The sequence below is a fragment of the Emys orbicularis genome, chromosome 6, assembly GCF_028017835.1.
Source record: "Emys orbicularis isolate rEmyOrb1 chromosome 6, rEmyOrb1.hap1, whole genome shotgun sequence".
In the NCBI taxonomy this organism is placed as follows: domain Eukaryota; kingdom Metazoa; phylum Chordata; order Testudines; family Emydidae; genus Emys; species Emys orbicularis.
The window spans coordinates 2691103-2705587 of record NC_088688.1 but is presented as its reverse complement, the minus strand read 5'-3'; the positions used below and the strand labels follow the sequence as shown (position 1 = coordinate 2705587).

The window sequence follows — 14485 nt, the reverse complement described above, 5'->3', positions numbered from 1 at the left end:
GTGCCACTGACTTGAAGGTGTAAGTTGTCCCCAAATCTGAAGTGGTTGTGGGTGAGGACAAAGTCACAAAGCTCAGCCACCAGGAGTGCTGTGGCCTCATCAGGGATACTGTTCCTGACAGCTTGTAGTCCATCCTCATGTGGAATATTGGTGTAAAGTGCTTCTATATCCATAGTGGCCAGGATGGTGTTTTCAGGAAGAACACCAATGCATTGTAGTTTCCTCAGGAAGTCGGTGGTGTCTCAAAGATAGCTAGGAGTGCTGGTAGCTTAGGGTCTGAAGAGAAAGTCCAAATAGCCAGATAATCCTGCTGTAAGAGTGCCAATGCCTGAGATGATGGGGCGTCCAGGATTTCCAGGTTTATGGATCTTGGGTAGCAGCCCTGGTCAGGGCTCTAGGGGTGTGTCTGTGTAGATTTGTTCCTGTGCTGTAGCAGGGAGTTTCTTGAGCAGATGGTGTAGTTTCTTTTGGTACTCTTCAGTGGGATCGGAGGATAGTGGCCTGCAGAATGTGGTGTTGGAGAGTTGCCTGGCAGCCTCCTGTTCATAATCCGACCTATTCATGATGACTACAGCACCTCCTTTGTCAGACCCTTTGATTATAACGTCACAGCTGTTTCTGAGGCTGTGGATAGCGTTGTGTTCTGTACAGCGCTGCGTTCTTGTAAGGTAACTCCCTTATCTTCATGTGCCAATATATCTATGCCTATAATCTGTAATTTTCACTCCATGCATCTGAAGAAGTGGGTTTTTTACACACTAAAGGTTATGCCCAAATAAATCTGTTAGTCTTTAAGGTGCCACTGGACTACTGGTTGTTCTAGTGGAAAGTTACAAGAAGTCATAGAATCATAGAATATCATAGAATAGAAGGGACCTCAGGAGGTCATCCAGTCAAACCCCCTGCTCAAAGCAGGACCAATCACCAACTAAATCATCCCAGCCAGGGCTTTGTCAAGCCGGGGCTTAAAAATCTCTAAGGAAGGAGATTCCACCACCTCCCTGGGTAACCCATTCCAGTGCTTCACCACCCTCCTAGTGAAAAAGTTTTTCCTAATATCCAACCTAGACCTCCCCCACTGCAACTTGAGACCATTACTCCTTGTTCTGTCATCTGCTACCACTGAGAACAGCCTAGATCCATCCTCTTTCGAGCTTCCTTTCAGATAGTTGAAAGCACCTATCAAATCCCCCCTCACTCTTCTCTTCTGCAGACTAAATAATCCCAGTTCCCTCAGTCTCTCCTCATAAGTCATGTGCTCCAGACCCCTAATCATTTTTGTTGCCCTCCGCTGGACTCTTTCCAATTTTTCCACATCCTTCTTGTAGTGTGGGGCCCAAAACTGGACACAATACTCCAGGTCTGGCCTCACCAATGTCGAATAGAGGGGAATGATCACGTCCCTCGATCTGCTGGCAATGCCCCTACTTATACAGCCCAAAATGCAATTAGCCTTCTTGGCAACAAGGCACACTGTCTACTCATATCCAGCTTCTCGTCCACTGTAACCCCTAGGTCCTTTTCTGCAGAACTGCTGCCTAGCCACTCGGTCCCTAGTCTGTAGCAGTGCATGGGATTCTTCCGTCCTAAGTGCAGGACTCTGCACTTGTCCTTGTTGAACCTCATCAGATTTCTTTTGGCCCAATCCTCTAATTTGTCTAGGTCCCTCTGTATCCTATCCCTACCCTCCAGCGTATCTACCACTCCTCCCAGTTTAGTGTCATCTGCAAACTTGCTGAGAGTGCAGTCCACGCCATCCTCCAGATCATTAATGAAGATATTGAACAAACACCAAATATCACAAGAGTCGCAATAAAATGATGAGCGCTGGCAGCAGCCCTCCCACCACAGGGCAGTTCTTACAGGCATTAAGGGAAAGCCATACAGAGCAAGAAATAACATCAGAATTTAGTGACCCCAGGCCCAGATCTGCTCACTAATGCATGAAATTCATCCCAGTGCAGAGGGCCAGCACAAGGCCTACGGGGTTCAGTGAGGTGGGGTTTAGTCATTGTGTTAGCCCTCTGCACAGGGCTGAATTTCATCCCAAGTGATCATGACCTTCCTCGGCAGCAGCCTAGGATTTGTACCTGGGCATTGACAAAGGGAAGGGTTCGTACCCAGGGCTTCCTCTACCGACTGTTCCTTGTTCTCAATTTGTGGGCCTGGTCCAACTCCTGCTGAAGCCAATGGAAAGTGTCTCATCGATCGAGCTGGATTGACTATGTTTGTGCCAGGTTTTCAATGCTTTATGGTGTTGCAGAATCATCTCTTTGACCTATCTCAGCATCTTGCCAAACCCAAGGCATGTGAGAAGCTGCCTCCTTTCCCATTTTGACACCACCTGCCCAAGATAAGACTCCGTTGTCAAGCAGTGCCGATGAAGAACGGGACCGGCAGGTTTGTATTGTTTCTTGAGTTCATTAAGAAATATTTCCTGGCAATGGATCCATCCTTGCAACAACTAACCCTAGGCTCAATTTTGCAGGGAGAAGACCTGACTTAGATCCATTTGGGGAATGCAGTGAGGTGCTACCAAGGTTTTATCAAGGGTCTTCCCCAGAAACTGTCCACCTTGGTCAGTGACATATGCTATGTTCCCTTTCCTCCAAAACATCCATCACGTCCCTCTCCCAAATCCATCGGGTCCTTCCATGTCCACTTATAATCAGTGTGACTTATAATCAGTTCATGCGACAGGACTCCAGCAGGGATTGAATCCTGGAGCTTCAGTATCAGAATACAGACTGAAACCACTTGAGCTAAGGAAGTAACTCCATCAGCTAGCCACAGTAGTAGGCTGTCATCCTCTACAGATTAGCCCCCTCAAGGGGGAGATAACATACACTGTATAAGCATGTTCTACTTCCCTCCTTAGTGTATCAATGAGGTTCTGCTAGGAAGCTCTGTCTGGGAGCTGTTCCTCATAGAAGCAGTAGCGGCAGGGCCGGCGCTTCCACTAGGCGACCCTAGGCGGTCGCCTAGGGCAGCAGGATTTGCAATTCGGTGGTGGGGGGTCCTTCTGCTCCGGGTCTTCAGCGGAAATTCGGCGGCGGGTCCTTCACTCGCTCCGGGACCCGCTGCTGAAGTGCCCCGAAGACGCGGAGTGGAAGGACCCCCGCCGCTGAATGCTCAGAGGAGGAGCGCTGCCACCTAGGGCGGCAAAAACCCTGGCGCCGCTCCTGAGTAGCGGTCACAGGTAAGTCATCCCACAGTCTCTGGATAGGGGGTGGTTGGTAGGCGGGAAGCAGCTGCCTTCTGGTCCAGAACTAGGTAGCCTTTGGTTCTTGAGATGGGCAGTTCTCCCAGGAATGCTGGTGGTCTCCTCTAATGCAGGGAGAACAGGGCTCTAGGCTGCCTTCCAGTACCAGCTCTCCAGACTCCAGGCTGGGCAGGTAGGCACCTGCAGGAAGAGACAGCTGCCCGTTTCCTCTCCCCTTGCAATTCCGGAGAGGCTGGCAGGGAAGGTTGCAGCGATTCCGTCATGCACCCAGAAGCCTGCTGAGCAACTCAGGGAGGGAGTTTCCCTTGCTGCAGCTTTACAAGCGGATGAACAGTTTAACACTCAGGCCAGGTCTACACTATAAACGTACATGGGTCTAACTACATCACTCAGGAGTGTGAAAAATCCACCCCCCTGAGCGACGCAGTTAGACCCACCCGTGTAGACAGCGCTCTGTCGGTGGGGGGCTTCTCCTGTCGACACAGCTGCCGCTTCTCCCGGAGATGGATTAACTATGCTGACGGGAGAAGCTCTCCCGGCGTAGGAGCGTCTTCACTGAAGCACTACCGTGGTGCCACTCAGGGCCGGCTCCAGGGTTTTTGCCGCCCCCAAGCGGCAAAAAAAAAAAAAAAAAAAAGCCGCGATCGCGATCTGTGGTGGCAATTCGGCGGAAGGTCCTTCGCTCCGAGTGGGAATGAGGGACCATCCGCCGAATTGCCGCCGAACAGCTGGACGTGCCGCCCCTCTCCAGAGTGGCCGCCCCAAGCACCTGCTTGGCAAGCTGGTGCCTGGAGCCGGCCCTGGTGCCACTGCAGCGGTTTTAAGTGCAGCCCTGCCCGCAGAGCCAACCTTAGCATTTGGAGGAGGGTCTCCAGCAAATGTTGCTTCCTGCCCACGATGAGCCCTGCTCTGCACAGCAGCCTGGGGAGCGGCAGCAAGACGATATCCCCCAAGCCACGGGGACTCAGAGAGGGAGATCATTACATCTAGGGCACTGGGCTGGGAGTCAGGAGTCCTGGGTTCTATCCCCTGCCCTGCCACCGACCTGCTGGGGGACCTTGGACAAGACCCTTCCCCACCCTGCATCTTGGCTATTTAGATTTACACTTTCTAGGACAGAGACTGGCTCACACTATGTTTGCGCAGCACTGCGCCCCCTGGGGCCCTGATCTCAGCTGGAGCCTTTAGGCACTGCTGGAACAGAATTAAAGAATACTAATCACAATGTTATGTAGCTCCTCCCAGCCCGACTCCCGTGGCAGTGGAGCCCAATGGCTCCAATCAGTTTGCGTCGCTTTCACATTTTTAAAGCACTTTGCAAGGCAGATGCCTAGAAATGTACTGTGCTTTTGTAATGAAAGCTGAGATTTGGCTTTCCACAGGACCCAGAGGCGGTACCATTCCCATGGGACTTGTACAAGTCCTCAGGAGGCCCTCCCACTTCCTCAGGGAAAGAATGTAAATGTCTTGGAGGGCTGGGGTAGGGAATGAATGACCAAGCAGGGTGGCAAACAGTGATTACTGCTACTCAACTGCTTATTACACCTACGAATCTGTGCACACAGCTAGTCCGTGAAACACACGTTTGTTTGGCTGTTACCCTGACCTGCATCCTGCTGCTCCCCGTTCGTTTGTTTCTGAAGAAACGTGGGCTCGGGAGAGCTACATTAAGTGTCTGCCGATAGTAGCCAGTGTGACGAAGTGGGGGGTTTTCTTGTTTTCTGTGGAGTTTCAATGGTTTGCATGCGGAGGGGGTGGGACTCAGTTTCCCTGGGTGTTACTGGTTTAACGAGGGGAGGGGAGAGGGAGTGTGTTTTGCAGAGGACCGGAGAGAGGACGTGGGGACCCAGCCGGTGGCCGGGAGGATGGATACCCCACCGACCGGTGACCTGGCGACCTGGTGACCCAGAGGCCCAGCTGAGGAGACGCAGCCGGTTCTGGCCAGTGGGCGGACAATGGGCTGCAGAGTGAGGAACCAGTGACCTGACCAGCCGGTTCCAGCCAGAGGACAGAAGGGAGGAGAGGAGGCCCCGGTTTACGACCCTGTTTACCTGGAGGGAAGACAATGGACAGAGGCGGGGCCTGGGGCCGGGGATCTCGGATGCCCAGCGGCGAGCAGGGGGGCTCTGGGCTGGAGAGGGGAAGCAGGCAGAGCCCACCTGGATGCAGAGAGACTGGGATGTGCTGGGCTGAGGGAGGCCAGGCCTGAGGGTCAGAGAGTTTCCTGTGCTGTGTTCAACTCTCAATAAACCCTCCTGTTTCATGCTGGCTGAGAGTCACTCCGGTCTAGAGAACAGGGTGGCATCAACCCCTTTCGGGGGTGGAGGCCCCGGGGGTCCAGAGCGAGTGGACTCCCTGAGGGGGCCCACGGCAGAGACAGACGTGCTAAGGCTCAGAGAGGTGCGGATCCAGGAGGTGGAGGGGCCGGACCCCGAGAGAGAGTGGACCCCCGAGAAGGGCTGTCTCACCAAAAGGGGCACCCCCCACGGACCGCACGGGGCCAAGAGTGGGCACGATCTGTGAGTCCGTGACAGCCAGTGCCAGGTGCCCCAGAGGGAATGAACAGAACAGGGAATCATCAAGTGATCCAAAGAGTAACTATTAATGGAATGACGTCGGATTGGCGGGAGGGAGGTCTCAAGTGGGGTTCCACAGGGATCTGTTCTGGGTCCGGTGTTGTTTAACATCTTTGTAAATACCCTGGATACAGGTACACAGAGCACACTGATCCAATTTGCAAATGACACAAAGCTGGGGGGGCAGCCAACACTTTGGAGAACAAAGCTAAAATTCAAAGGGATCTTGATAAAATGGAGAACTGGGCTATAGATAAAATGAAATTCAACAACAACAAATGTGAGGTGCTGCACTTAGGGCAGAGAAACCAAATGCACAAACCCAGAGGGGGTTAACTGGCTGGGCAGCAGCACCGCTGAGAAGGATCTGGGAGTTGTGGTGGATCACAACCTCAGCATGGGTCAACAATGCAATACTGTTGCAAAACAAAGCAAATGCAATTGTAGGTTGCATTGACAGAGGCAAAGCATGCAAGTCACAGGAGGTGATAGTACCACTCTACTTGGTGCTGGTTAGGCCTCAACTGGAGAACTGTGGCCAATTTTAGTCCCTGCTGTATACAAAGGATGTAGAGAAACTGGAAAGGATCCAGAGGCGAGTGACAAGGATGATCAGAGGGATGGAATTCAAGCCATATGAGCAAAGGCTGAAGGAACTGGGTATGTTTAGTTTGGAAAAGAGGAGATTAAGGGGAGACATGAGATCTGTCTTCAAATACTTGAAAGGCCGCCATAAGAAAGATGGAGAAAAATTGTTCTCTTTTGCCATAGGGAGCAGGACAAGAGGCAATGGGTTCAAACTACAGCACAGCAGATTTCGATTAAATCTCAGGATACACTTCCTAACTGTAAGAACAGTAGGACAATGGAACAAACTGCCTAGGGAAGTCATGGAATCTCCTTCACTGGAGGTTTTTATAAAGAGTCTGGGTAGCCATCTGTCTTGGATGGTTTAGACACAACAAGTCCTGTACCTTGGCAGGGAGTTAGACTAGATGACCCTTGCGATCCCTTCTAACCCTATGATTCACCCATCTGTTATGTCTTGTCTTGCCTTCCACTAAGGCCCCGATCCTGCAGTGAGCTCTACATGGGCAGACTACGGACTGAAGTTAGTGGGGTACCATGAAGGCGTAGGGGGTCTGCCCATGTGCAGGCAGTTAGAGGAGTGGGGCCAAAGGCTGTAATTTCTTTGGGGCAGGCACTTTCTTTCACTAGAGGTCTGTATAACATTTAGCACAGTGGGGCTCCAAACAGGATGAGAACTCTAGGGGGCTGCCATAATGCAAAACCCCAGGTAGACGGAATCACATCAGGAAAGCACAGGTTATCTTTGCTTGAATAAAATGATTACAAAGTTTCACCGGGGAGAACTCAGTCATTTTCTTTAGCTGCATTTGTAACTCACCAAAGCCCCAGCTATTATTCTTGTTTTACAGCTAGGTCCACCAAGGTTCACAAAAGTTAGGGCCAATATTTTCAAATGTGGTCTCTGATCTTGGGTGTCCAACTCAAGACACCTAGGACTTGAATTTCAGAGATGCTGCAGCTGAAGGCAATGGGAACTACAGAGGCTCAGAATCATGTCTCATGTTGGACGCCCAAATACAAATACAATGTCACTGGCTATTTTTGAAAAGTGTGACTTAAGTGATTTACTTGCTCCCAGTCACAGGGAGTCAGAGAGTGGATTATAACAATGGCCCAAGAGATCTCTGATGCTCACACATTTACTCCTATGTTTTGTTCTGTACAGGTTCTTATCTCACCTTCAGTACCGTAGTATTTGAGTGCCTTCCCGTGGGGCATTAAGCAATGTGACTAACTAACCTGGTTCACTCTCTCATCTTCTCCCCAGGGGGAGACTGTGTGTGTAGTGAGCAATTTGGTTTCATAGGCCGCTGGGTTTTTAATAGGTACGTGCTGTTCTGCGATTAAGCCAGTTAAGGCAGGTTGAAGAAGTTCACCTTGCACTGGGGGCAGAAAACGGTTTGTGAGGGTCCTTAGTACCTGTGGGTGTTTGTTCCAGGCTCAGGCCAGCCCCCAAGGACGCTCTGTCTCCTGCACACACAAGTCTTATCCTTGTGGGAGAAAATTCCACTGTGCCCGAGGAGCAAAGTTGTCGACCCTGGTCCTCATCCCAGTGCTTTAGGCGATCTTCCTCAATCTCGTTTCACCTGCAACTCCGGAACTACTTGACTTTGACTTTGATCCCACACCCCAGAATCCTTTGTGCTTCTTCGGACAAAAAAAAAAAGCTAAGAATTTGCTATTTTTTAAAAGCTCATCATGCCATGCATGGCCAAAGTCAGCCGATACAGGTGAAATTTGCCCTGTGCAGCGGGCAGCAGTGCCAACCCCAAATGTCAGTTTGCACTTGGGTCACATTTTCAAGCTTTACCCAACAACCAGGAGGGCTAGAAACTTACTTTGGTTTTCAATATTAGCTGAGGTTCTCATGTAATCGCGTCACCGGGACCTGGAGCTTTACGTACAATATCAAATATGGTGAGGCTCCAAATGAAATGACTCTCTGAGGCAAATAACATGGTGAGAGCTGGCGACGTGGAGAAAGCCAGCACAATGTCCAGCTGTGGCGGGAGATGGAAGGGAGGTGGCAAAGCAGCAAAGAACGAGGGTGGATAAGCAGAGGAGGGCGGAGCTGTTAAAGGCCAAGCGTGGGTTTGAAGCAGCAACGAGGAGGGTGACTGGGACAGTAAATGATCTCAGCAACCCAGTCCCTCCTAGGGCCATGGCAGTGTTGCCCAACACTCATGATTTTAACGCGTCTCGCAATATCTGGTATTTTCTTTAAAGTCCCTGCTCCTGGACTCCCGTTACCCTGCGACAATCACAGTTTTCATCGTTAAAAGAGGCGTATGTTGGCCCTGCCGGTGGTGGAGAAAAACGTGGAAACGGCTCAGAAACCAGGCGGCCAATCAACACCCACAGATGTATTAGTTTTTGAAATCTGGCGATTGGGGGGCCCTGAGCGGGGCTTTCTGGGGCGCAGAGGTTGTAGGGGCCACTCTGCAGGGGGAGGCTCCTGGTGCCCAGCCCCCTCTGCAGCTGCCCCCTCCTTCTCCCCGGCCCCCCAACCCCCACATGGCTGCAGCCCCCCCACAGTGAGACCACCCAGGGGCCCCCCTCCCTCTCTAGTGATGTCACAGGCTCCCCCCAGGGATGTCACAGGGTCCCTCTCTAGTGATGTCACAGGACTTCCAGAAGATTCCCCAGGGATTCCACATGGACGCATGCTACGGGAGCCAATGAGAAAACGCAGGGCGGGTTGTGAAGGCGCCAGATTGACCAATAAGAAGCCGCTATGGGCGGTGCTGGGTTTCTCCGACCAATGAGAGGGGGTGGGAGGCGGGCACTAGAGTGTGATCGCGAGGGAAGTGAACCAATCGCACCTGGGAAGAGGCAGGCGCTCCTGGCCGTTTCCCACGGCGGCACGCCTGGGAGCCGCCCCCCCGGGCAGACCAATGAGAGTAGAGGGCTGCCGGGATTGGCAGCCTCAGTGGCCAGTGGAGTTGCGAGGGCCGGCCGCGGGCTGTGGGTGGGCAGGCGAGTTGCTAGGCGGGGGCGGGTTCCCCCCACGTCACGGCCCGGCTGGCTCGGGGGGAGGCGGCTGGCGGAGCCTCAGTGTGCGCGGCGCCCCGGGACGGCGAGAGCGGTGAGTGCGGGGGGGCCGCCGCCGCTGCTGAGACCGCTGGGAGCGGGGGGCCGGGGGTCCCCCCCGCCGGAGTGTCCGACCCCCCCACGCGCGCTCCCGGGGGGGGGCTGAGTGTCTGGGCCCCCCACGCGCACTCCCGGGAGCGGGGGGCTGAGTGTCAGGGCCCCCCCCCGCGCGCTCCCGGGAAGGGGGGGGCTGAGTGTCAGGGCCTCCCCACGCGCGCGCTCCCGGGATGGGGGGGGGCTGAGTGTCAGGGCCTCCCCACGCGCGCGCTCCCGGGATGGGGGGGGGCTGAGTGTCAGGGCCTCCCCACGCGCGCGCTCCCGGGAGGGGGGGAGCTGAGTGTCAGGGCCCCCCACGCGCGCGCTCCCGGGAGGGGGGGAGCTGAGTGTCAGGGCCCCCCACGCGCGCGCTCCCGGGAGGGGGGGAGCTGAGTGTCAGGGCCCCCCACGCGCGCGCTCCCGGGAGGGGGGGAGCTGAGTGTCAGGGCCCCCCACGCGCGCGCTCCCGGGAGGGGGGGAGCTGAGTGTCAGGGCCCCCCACGCGCGCGCTCCCGGGAGGGGGGGAGCTGAGTGTCAGGGCCCCCCACGCGCGCGCTCCCGGGAGGGGGGGAGCTGAGTGTCAGGGGCCCCCACGCGCGCGCTCCCGGGAGGGGGGGAGCTGAGTGTCAGGGGCCCCCACGCGCGCACTCCCGGGAGGGGGGGAGCTGAGTGTCAGGGCCCCCCACGTGCGCTCCCGGTTGGGGGGGAGCTGAGTGTCAGGGGCCCCCACGCGCGTGCTCCCGTGAGGGGGGGGGCGGAGTGTCAGGGCCTCTCACGCACTCCCGGGAGGGGGGGGCTGAGTGTTAGCCCCCCCCCCGCTCAGTCCTGGGAAAGGGTGGGCAAGTGTCCGGGCCCCCCACGTGCACTCCTGGGAAGGGGGGGGGCACGGGGCTGAGTGTCAGGGACCCCCATAAAGGAAGGGGGGCACTAGGCTCTGTCAGGGCCCCCCATGCACACTCCCGGGAAGGGGGGGGCACAGGGCTGTGTGTCCAGGCCCCCCCCATGCGCAGTCCTGGGAAAGGGTGGGCAAGTGTCCGGGCCCCCCACGTGCACTCCTGGGAAGGGGGGGCACAGGGCTGTGTGTCCAGGCCCCCCCAATGCGCAGTCCTGGGGAAGGGGGGGGGCAAGTGTCAGGGCCCCCCACGTGCACTCCCGGGAAGGGTGGGGCACCAGGCTGTGTCAGGGCCCCCCACGCGCACACCCAGGAAGGGGGGGTAGGGGCTGTGTCAGGGCCCCCCACGCGCACACCCAGGAAGGGGGGGTAGGGGCTGTGTCAGGGCCCCCCACGTGCACACCTGGGAAGGGGGGGTAGGGGCTGTGTGAGGGCCCCCCACGCGCACACTCTGGAAGGGGGGCACACCAGGAGGGGGGGTGGCCCAGAGGTGAGTGTCAGGGCCCCCCACATGCACACCTGGGAAGGGGGGTTGGCTCGGGGCTGAGTGTCAGGGCCCCACATGCACACACCTGGGAAGGGGGGGGCACGGGGCTGAGTCAGGGCCCCCCCCCACATGCACACCTGGGAAGGGGGGGCCACGGGACTGAGTCAGGGCCCCCCCCACATGCACACCTGGGAAGGGGGGGGCACGGGGCTGAGTGTCAGGGCCCCCCATGCGCGGCGGATGGCACAGGTCTGACTGTCAGGTTCCCTCCACATATCCATTGCAATGGTGGCAGAGTGTTGCCCTGTCCCCCCCAACCCTCCCCAGGGGATGTGGCTGCTGCTGGTGACATGCTGCCCCTGGTTGTGTGGGAGGCTCTGGCAAGGGAAGGGTTAACTCGTTACCACTCTCACATCCCTGGACCCTGTGTTCCAGCCGGTTCCATGCGGGGGAATTAACTAGCGGGGGGGCTTTGGGGGCTGCGCTGTGTGGGAACTAGCGATGATTCACTTGGTGTAGTCATGACATTTCTGGATGGTTACTCCAGGCTGGCAGCCAGCCTGGGCACTGGTGGCTCTCCCTGCCCTGGTAAAGTCTCCTCACTAAGGCTGTCTTGTCAGCCTTACCAAACTTGGTCTTGGCTGCTGGTATCAAGCTGCAGGTGACTCCGTTTGGCTGACATGCCAGCAATTCTGCTCTTCTGGAGTCGCATGGAGAGGTATCTTCTGGTTTAATACTTCTCTGATTTAGAGGCTCTCATTTATTTCCGAGATGCAAGATGAAGAAACTTTTGTTAGTTGCAAACCCTTGTGTCAGTTCGGGTCTGCCTTTCTGTTGTCTGTCTTGGATTCCTTAGGTGCATCTGGGTCTTTGCCTGTCCTGCCTCCCTGATCAGTGTGTAATTGTTGTCCTTTTAGTTTTCATGAAATAATCGTTCAGTGAGCGTGAAATTGTCCCTAGTTCTAAAGAGCTGGCTGGTCTGGGTTTCTCTAGAATTCAGCAGTTTGTGTTAGATTGTTTGAAGGGGACAGAACATCGCACATTGTTTGAGGGGGGTTGTTGGTGGCTGTGTTTTTTGTTTTTTGTTTTGCTAACTTGCAAATCTCTCTGGGCATTTTATATCTAAATGTACTCCCTCTGTGACCTCCAATGCTTGAGTGCGTGTTACAGTCCTGTGTTAGTGTGGAATTAACAACAGAAGAAAGTAAGGGATTTGCTGATGGCAATGACTTAATTTCACAAGCAGTATTTTCTCAGGTGAGGCATGAAGCAGCGCTCTGCTAGTGCTATGTTACTGTGCAGTGAGCCCGAACTGTCTCCGTTAAATGAGCGATTTACAATCAGAACTACCTTTGCTGTTTTGTTGAGAGGATACCCATTGTTTATTACCCTGCCGTTGGTCTTTTATCAGAGATCCTGAATGACAGTGGTAGCCTGCAGTGAGAGCAATAAACATATGCATGAAGGTGACTTTTCAGATGTTCTGCGATATCCAGTCTGAAAGAAGCATCCATCAGATGCCACAGTGATGGGAGCATTAGAAATGCATCTGCATTTGGGAGAGTCCCTCTGTTTGAAAATGCAGTGTTCACAAGCCCCTTTCTGCTCGGGGGAGAAGGGGCAGAGCAGTGAATACAGCCTGCAGGCAGGAAACAGACATACACTGAGCCTGGGGTCTTAAACGGGAGGACAGGGAGGTCCAAAATGGTTAATGTTACTTTTTTCTGACTTAGGAAGTGTCGCTGTCCTAGTTTTCTCTGTCTCTGGTTTGTCCGTGGGGTAAAGTGCCACTGACACAATTGAGACGTCAAACAATTAATTTCTGGTGAAGCCAGGGGATGGTGTATTCCCCGCTCTAACTACATCCATCCTCTTACCTGCTTAACTGCAGTAGGTGGCTGTATTAGAGAAGATAAAGGTAACTAACCGACTCTGGGGTAGAGCAGTGTTGCTGCAATTCCAGAGTCACCTCATCCTTTCTGACACCACGTTTATAAATGACAAGGACGTCCGAGCCAACTAATAGAAGGGTCTTACTCTGGGAATTGTGCATGATGAATTGCAGCCTGAATTAGAAGGACCAGTGCTCTTTCAGTCCAAGCAAGCAGCAAGAAACCAATTAGGGAGAATTACTGCTTGTCAAGTGACTTCACTGAATGGTTTCTTCCCCATTCTGTAACGGGGAGGGGATTGCTTAGTGCTGCTAGAAAGCACACAAAGGAAAGCTTTTTTCATCAAGCATGGAGGCTGCTTTCTGAACTGCTCAGCTCTCTTGGAAGTCCTGTTTCCAGCAGCCAACCCTTCCATCCTTCCCATTTTAGAACTGTGTTGGCTGGTCTCAGAGCGGAGTTCAGCATAGGTCCAGAGCCGTTCTGCTGAATTGGAAATGCCTCATTCTTTATTGAGGAATCTCTTCCATGCTGTCAGAATAGCAATTGTAGAGCTGAGTGCCTTTGCGGTTGCTTATGCTCTGAGTGAGTCATTCTCTTCTCTCCATCCCGTACCACCACCCATTCCAGACCAGAAGAAGTCTTGGTAACTGTCAGCGTTGAAGAATTTGTTGCCAGTTTGATGTTTAAAATAAAGTTAGAGCCTTTAAAAATGAGTGCTTGGACACTGAATATGTTTCTAAAGTTTCGGTAAGTCAGTTTACTTGTCTCATGCTTGTGTATTCTCCATAAATGCTCATTAATGAAGACAAATGTGTTGCAAACCAAAGAGCTCTCCATCAGCACCCATCTTTGTCTTGTGAATGGTCTTTGTTATCATGTCATGACCACAGAATCAGAAGTTAGAGATGGAAAATCTTATGATATCATCCATCCATGTAGGATTGCTGCTTTACATGAACTTAGTAGGATGATTGTGTCAAATGATTAATGTCCACTGTCTCACTGACCCCAGAAGTAGCACTGTCTGATGCCATGCTAGAGGCTAGGACCGAGGTTCTCAAAAGTGGCTAGTGATTTGAGGCACCTCAGTTTTGGGGTCACCAACTTGAAATTCCTGAAAAGTCCCTGATGTTCAAGGATGGGTGTTCAGTAATTTCTGGAATTCAATCCACCTTGCAGTGTCTCAGCTGGGACCTGAAATATCAGGCACCGAAATCACTAGTCCATTTTGAAAATCTTGGCCCAGAATGCCTCCTGGCTGATTCAGAGTTAAAGTGCGATCCAGCAGAATCTGACAGAAGAGTTGTGGAAATAGACAGCTGATTCTGGGAGGGTGGGAGGGGAGCTATTACAGGGTCAGAGTCGTGTTTTATCAATGCATACATGCAGTATTGCGTCAGAAATGGGGCTAACCCACTGAATGACCTGCAAGATTTTGTGATGTTCTCTGAGACTGGTCGTATAACCGCCCCTGCTCTGGGCGCCTTTCTGGGGAAATCTCTGCATGCTGCTTTTTCTCAGCTGCCCTGCTTGAAAAAGCCTCTCTGAGCGTGGGCAGTAGTCAGACAAAAGACTTTACAGCGTCAAAAGCTACTGCACATTTTCTTCTTTTTCCTCTTCCCCCAACCTGATGAAGGACATTAAGGAGGGCAGCCACAATGTGACTAGAACATGGTGATTACCTATCAAATGAGGTTC

The 14485-nt window shown here is 53.7% G+C and overlaps 1 protein-coding gene across 2 annotated transcripts in view; it reads left to right on the top strand.

Annotated features, from left to right (window-relative positions):
- Nucleotides 1–9434: 9434 nt before the first annotated feature.
- DNAJB5 (DnaJ heat shock protein family (Hsp40) member B5) overlaps nt 9435–14485 on the top strand; it is a 28716-nt gene continuing 23665 nt past the window's right edge. The window contains exon 1 of one of the 2 annotated variants that reach the window (XM_065406565.1): nt 9435–9475. Coding sequence is in view for 1 of the 2 variants with exons in the window: in XM_065406564.1 (XP_065262636.1) it covers nt 13467–13534 (68 nt within the window). In the remaining variant the exon portion in view is untranslated. Of the gene's footprint in view, nt 9476–13466; nt 13535–14485 lie in introns of those variants that run through there. The other variant, XM_065406564.1, reaches the window with a different exon arrangement.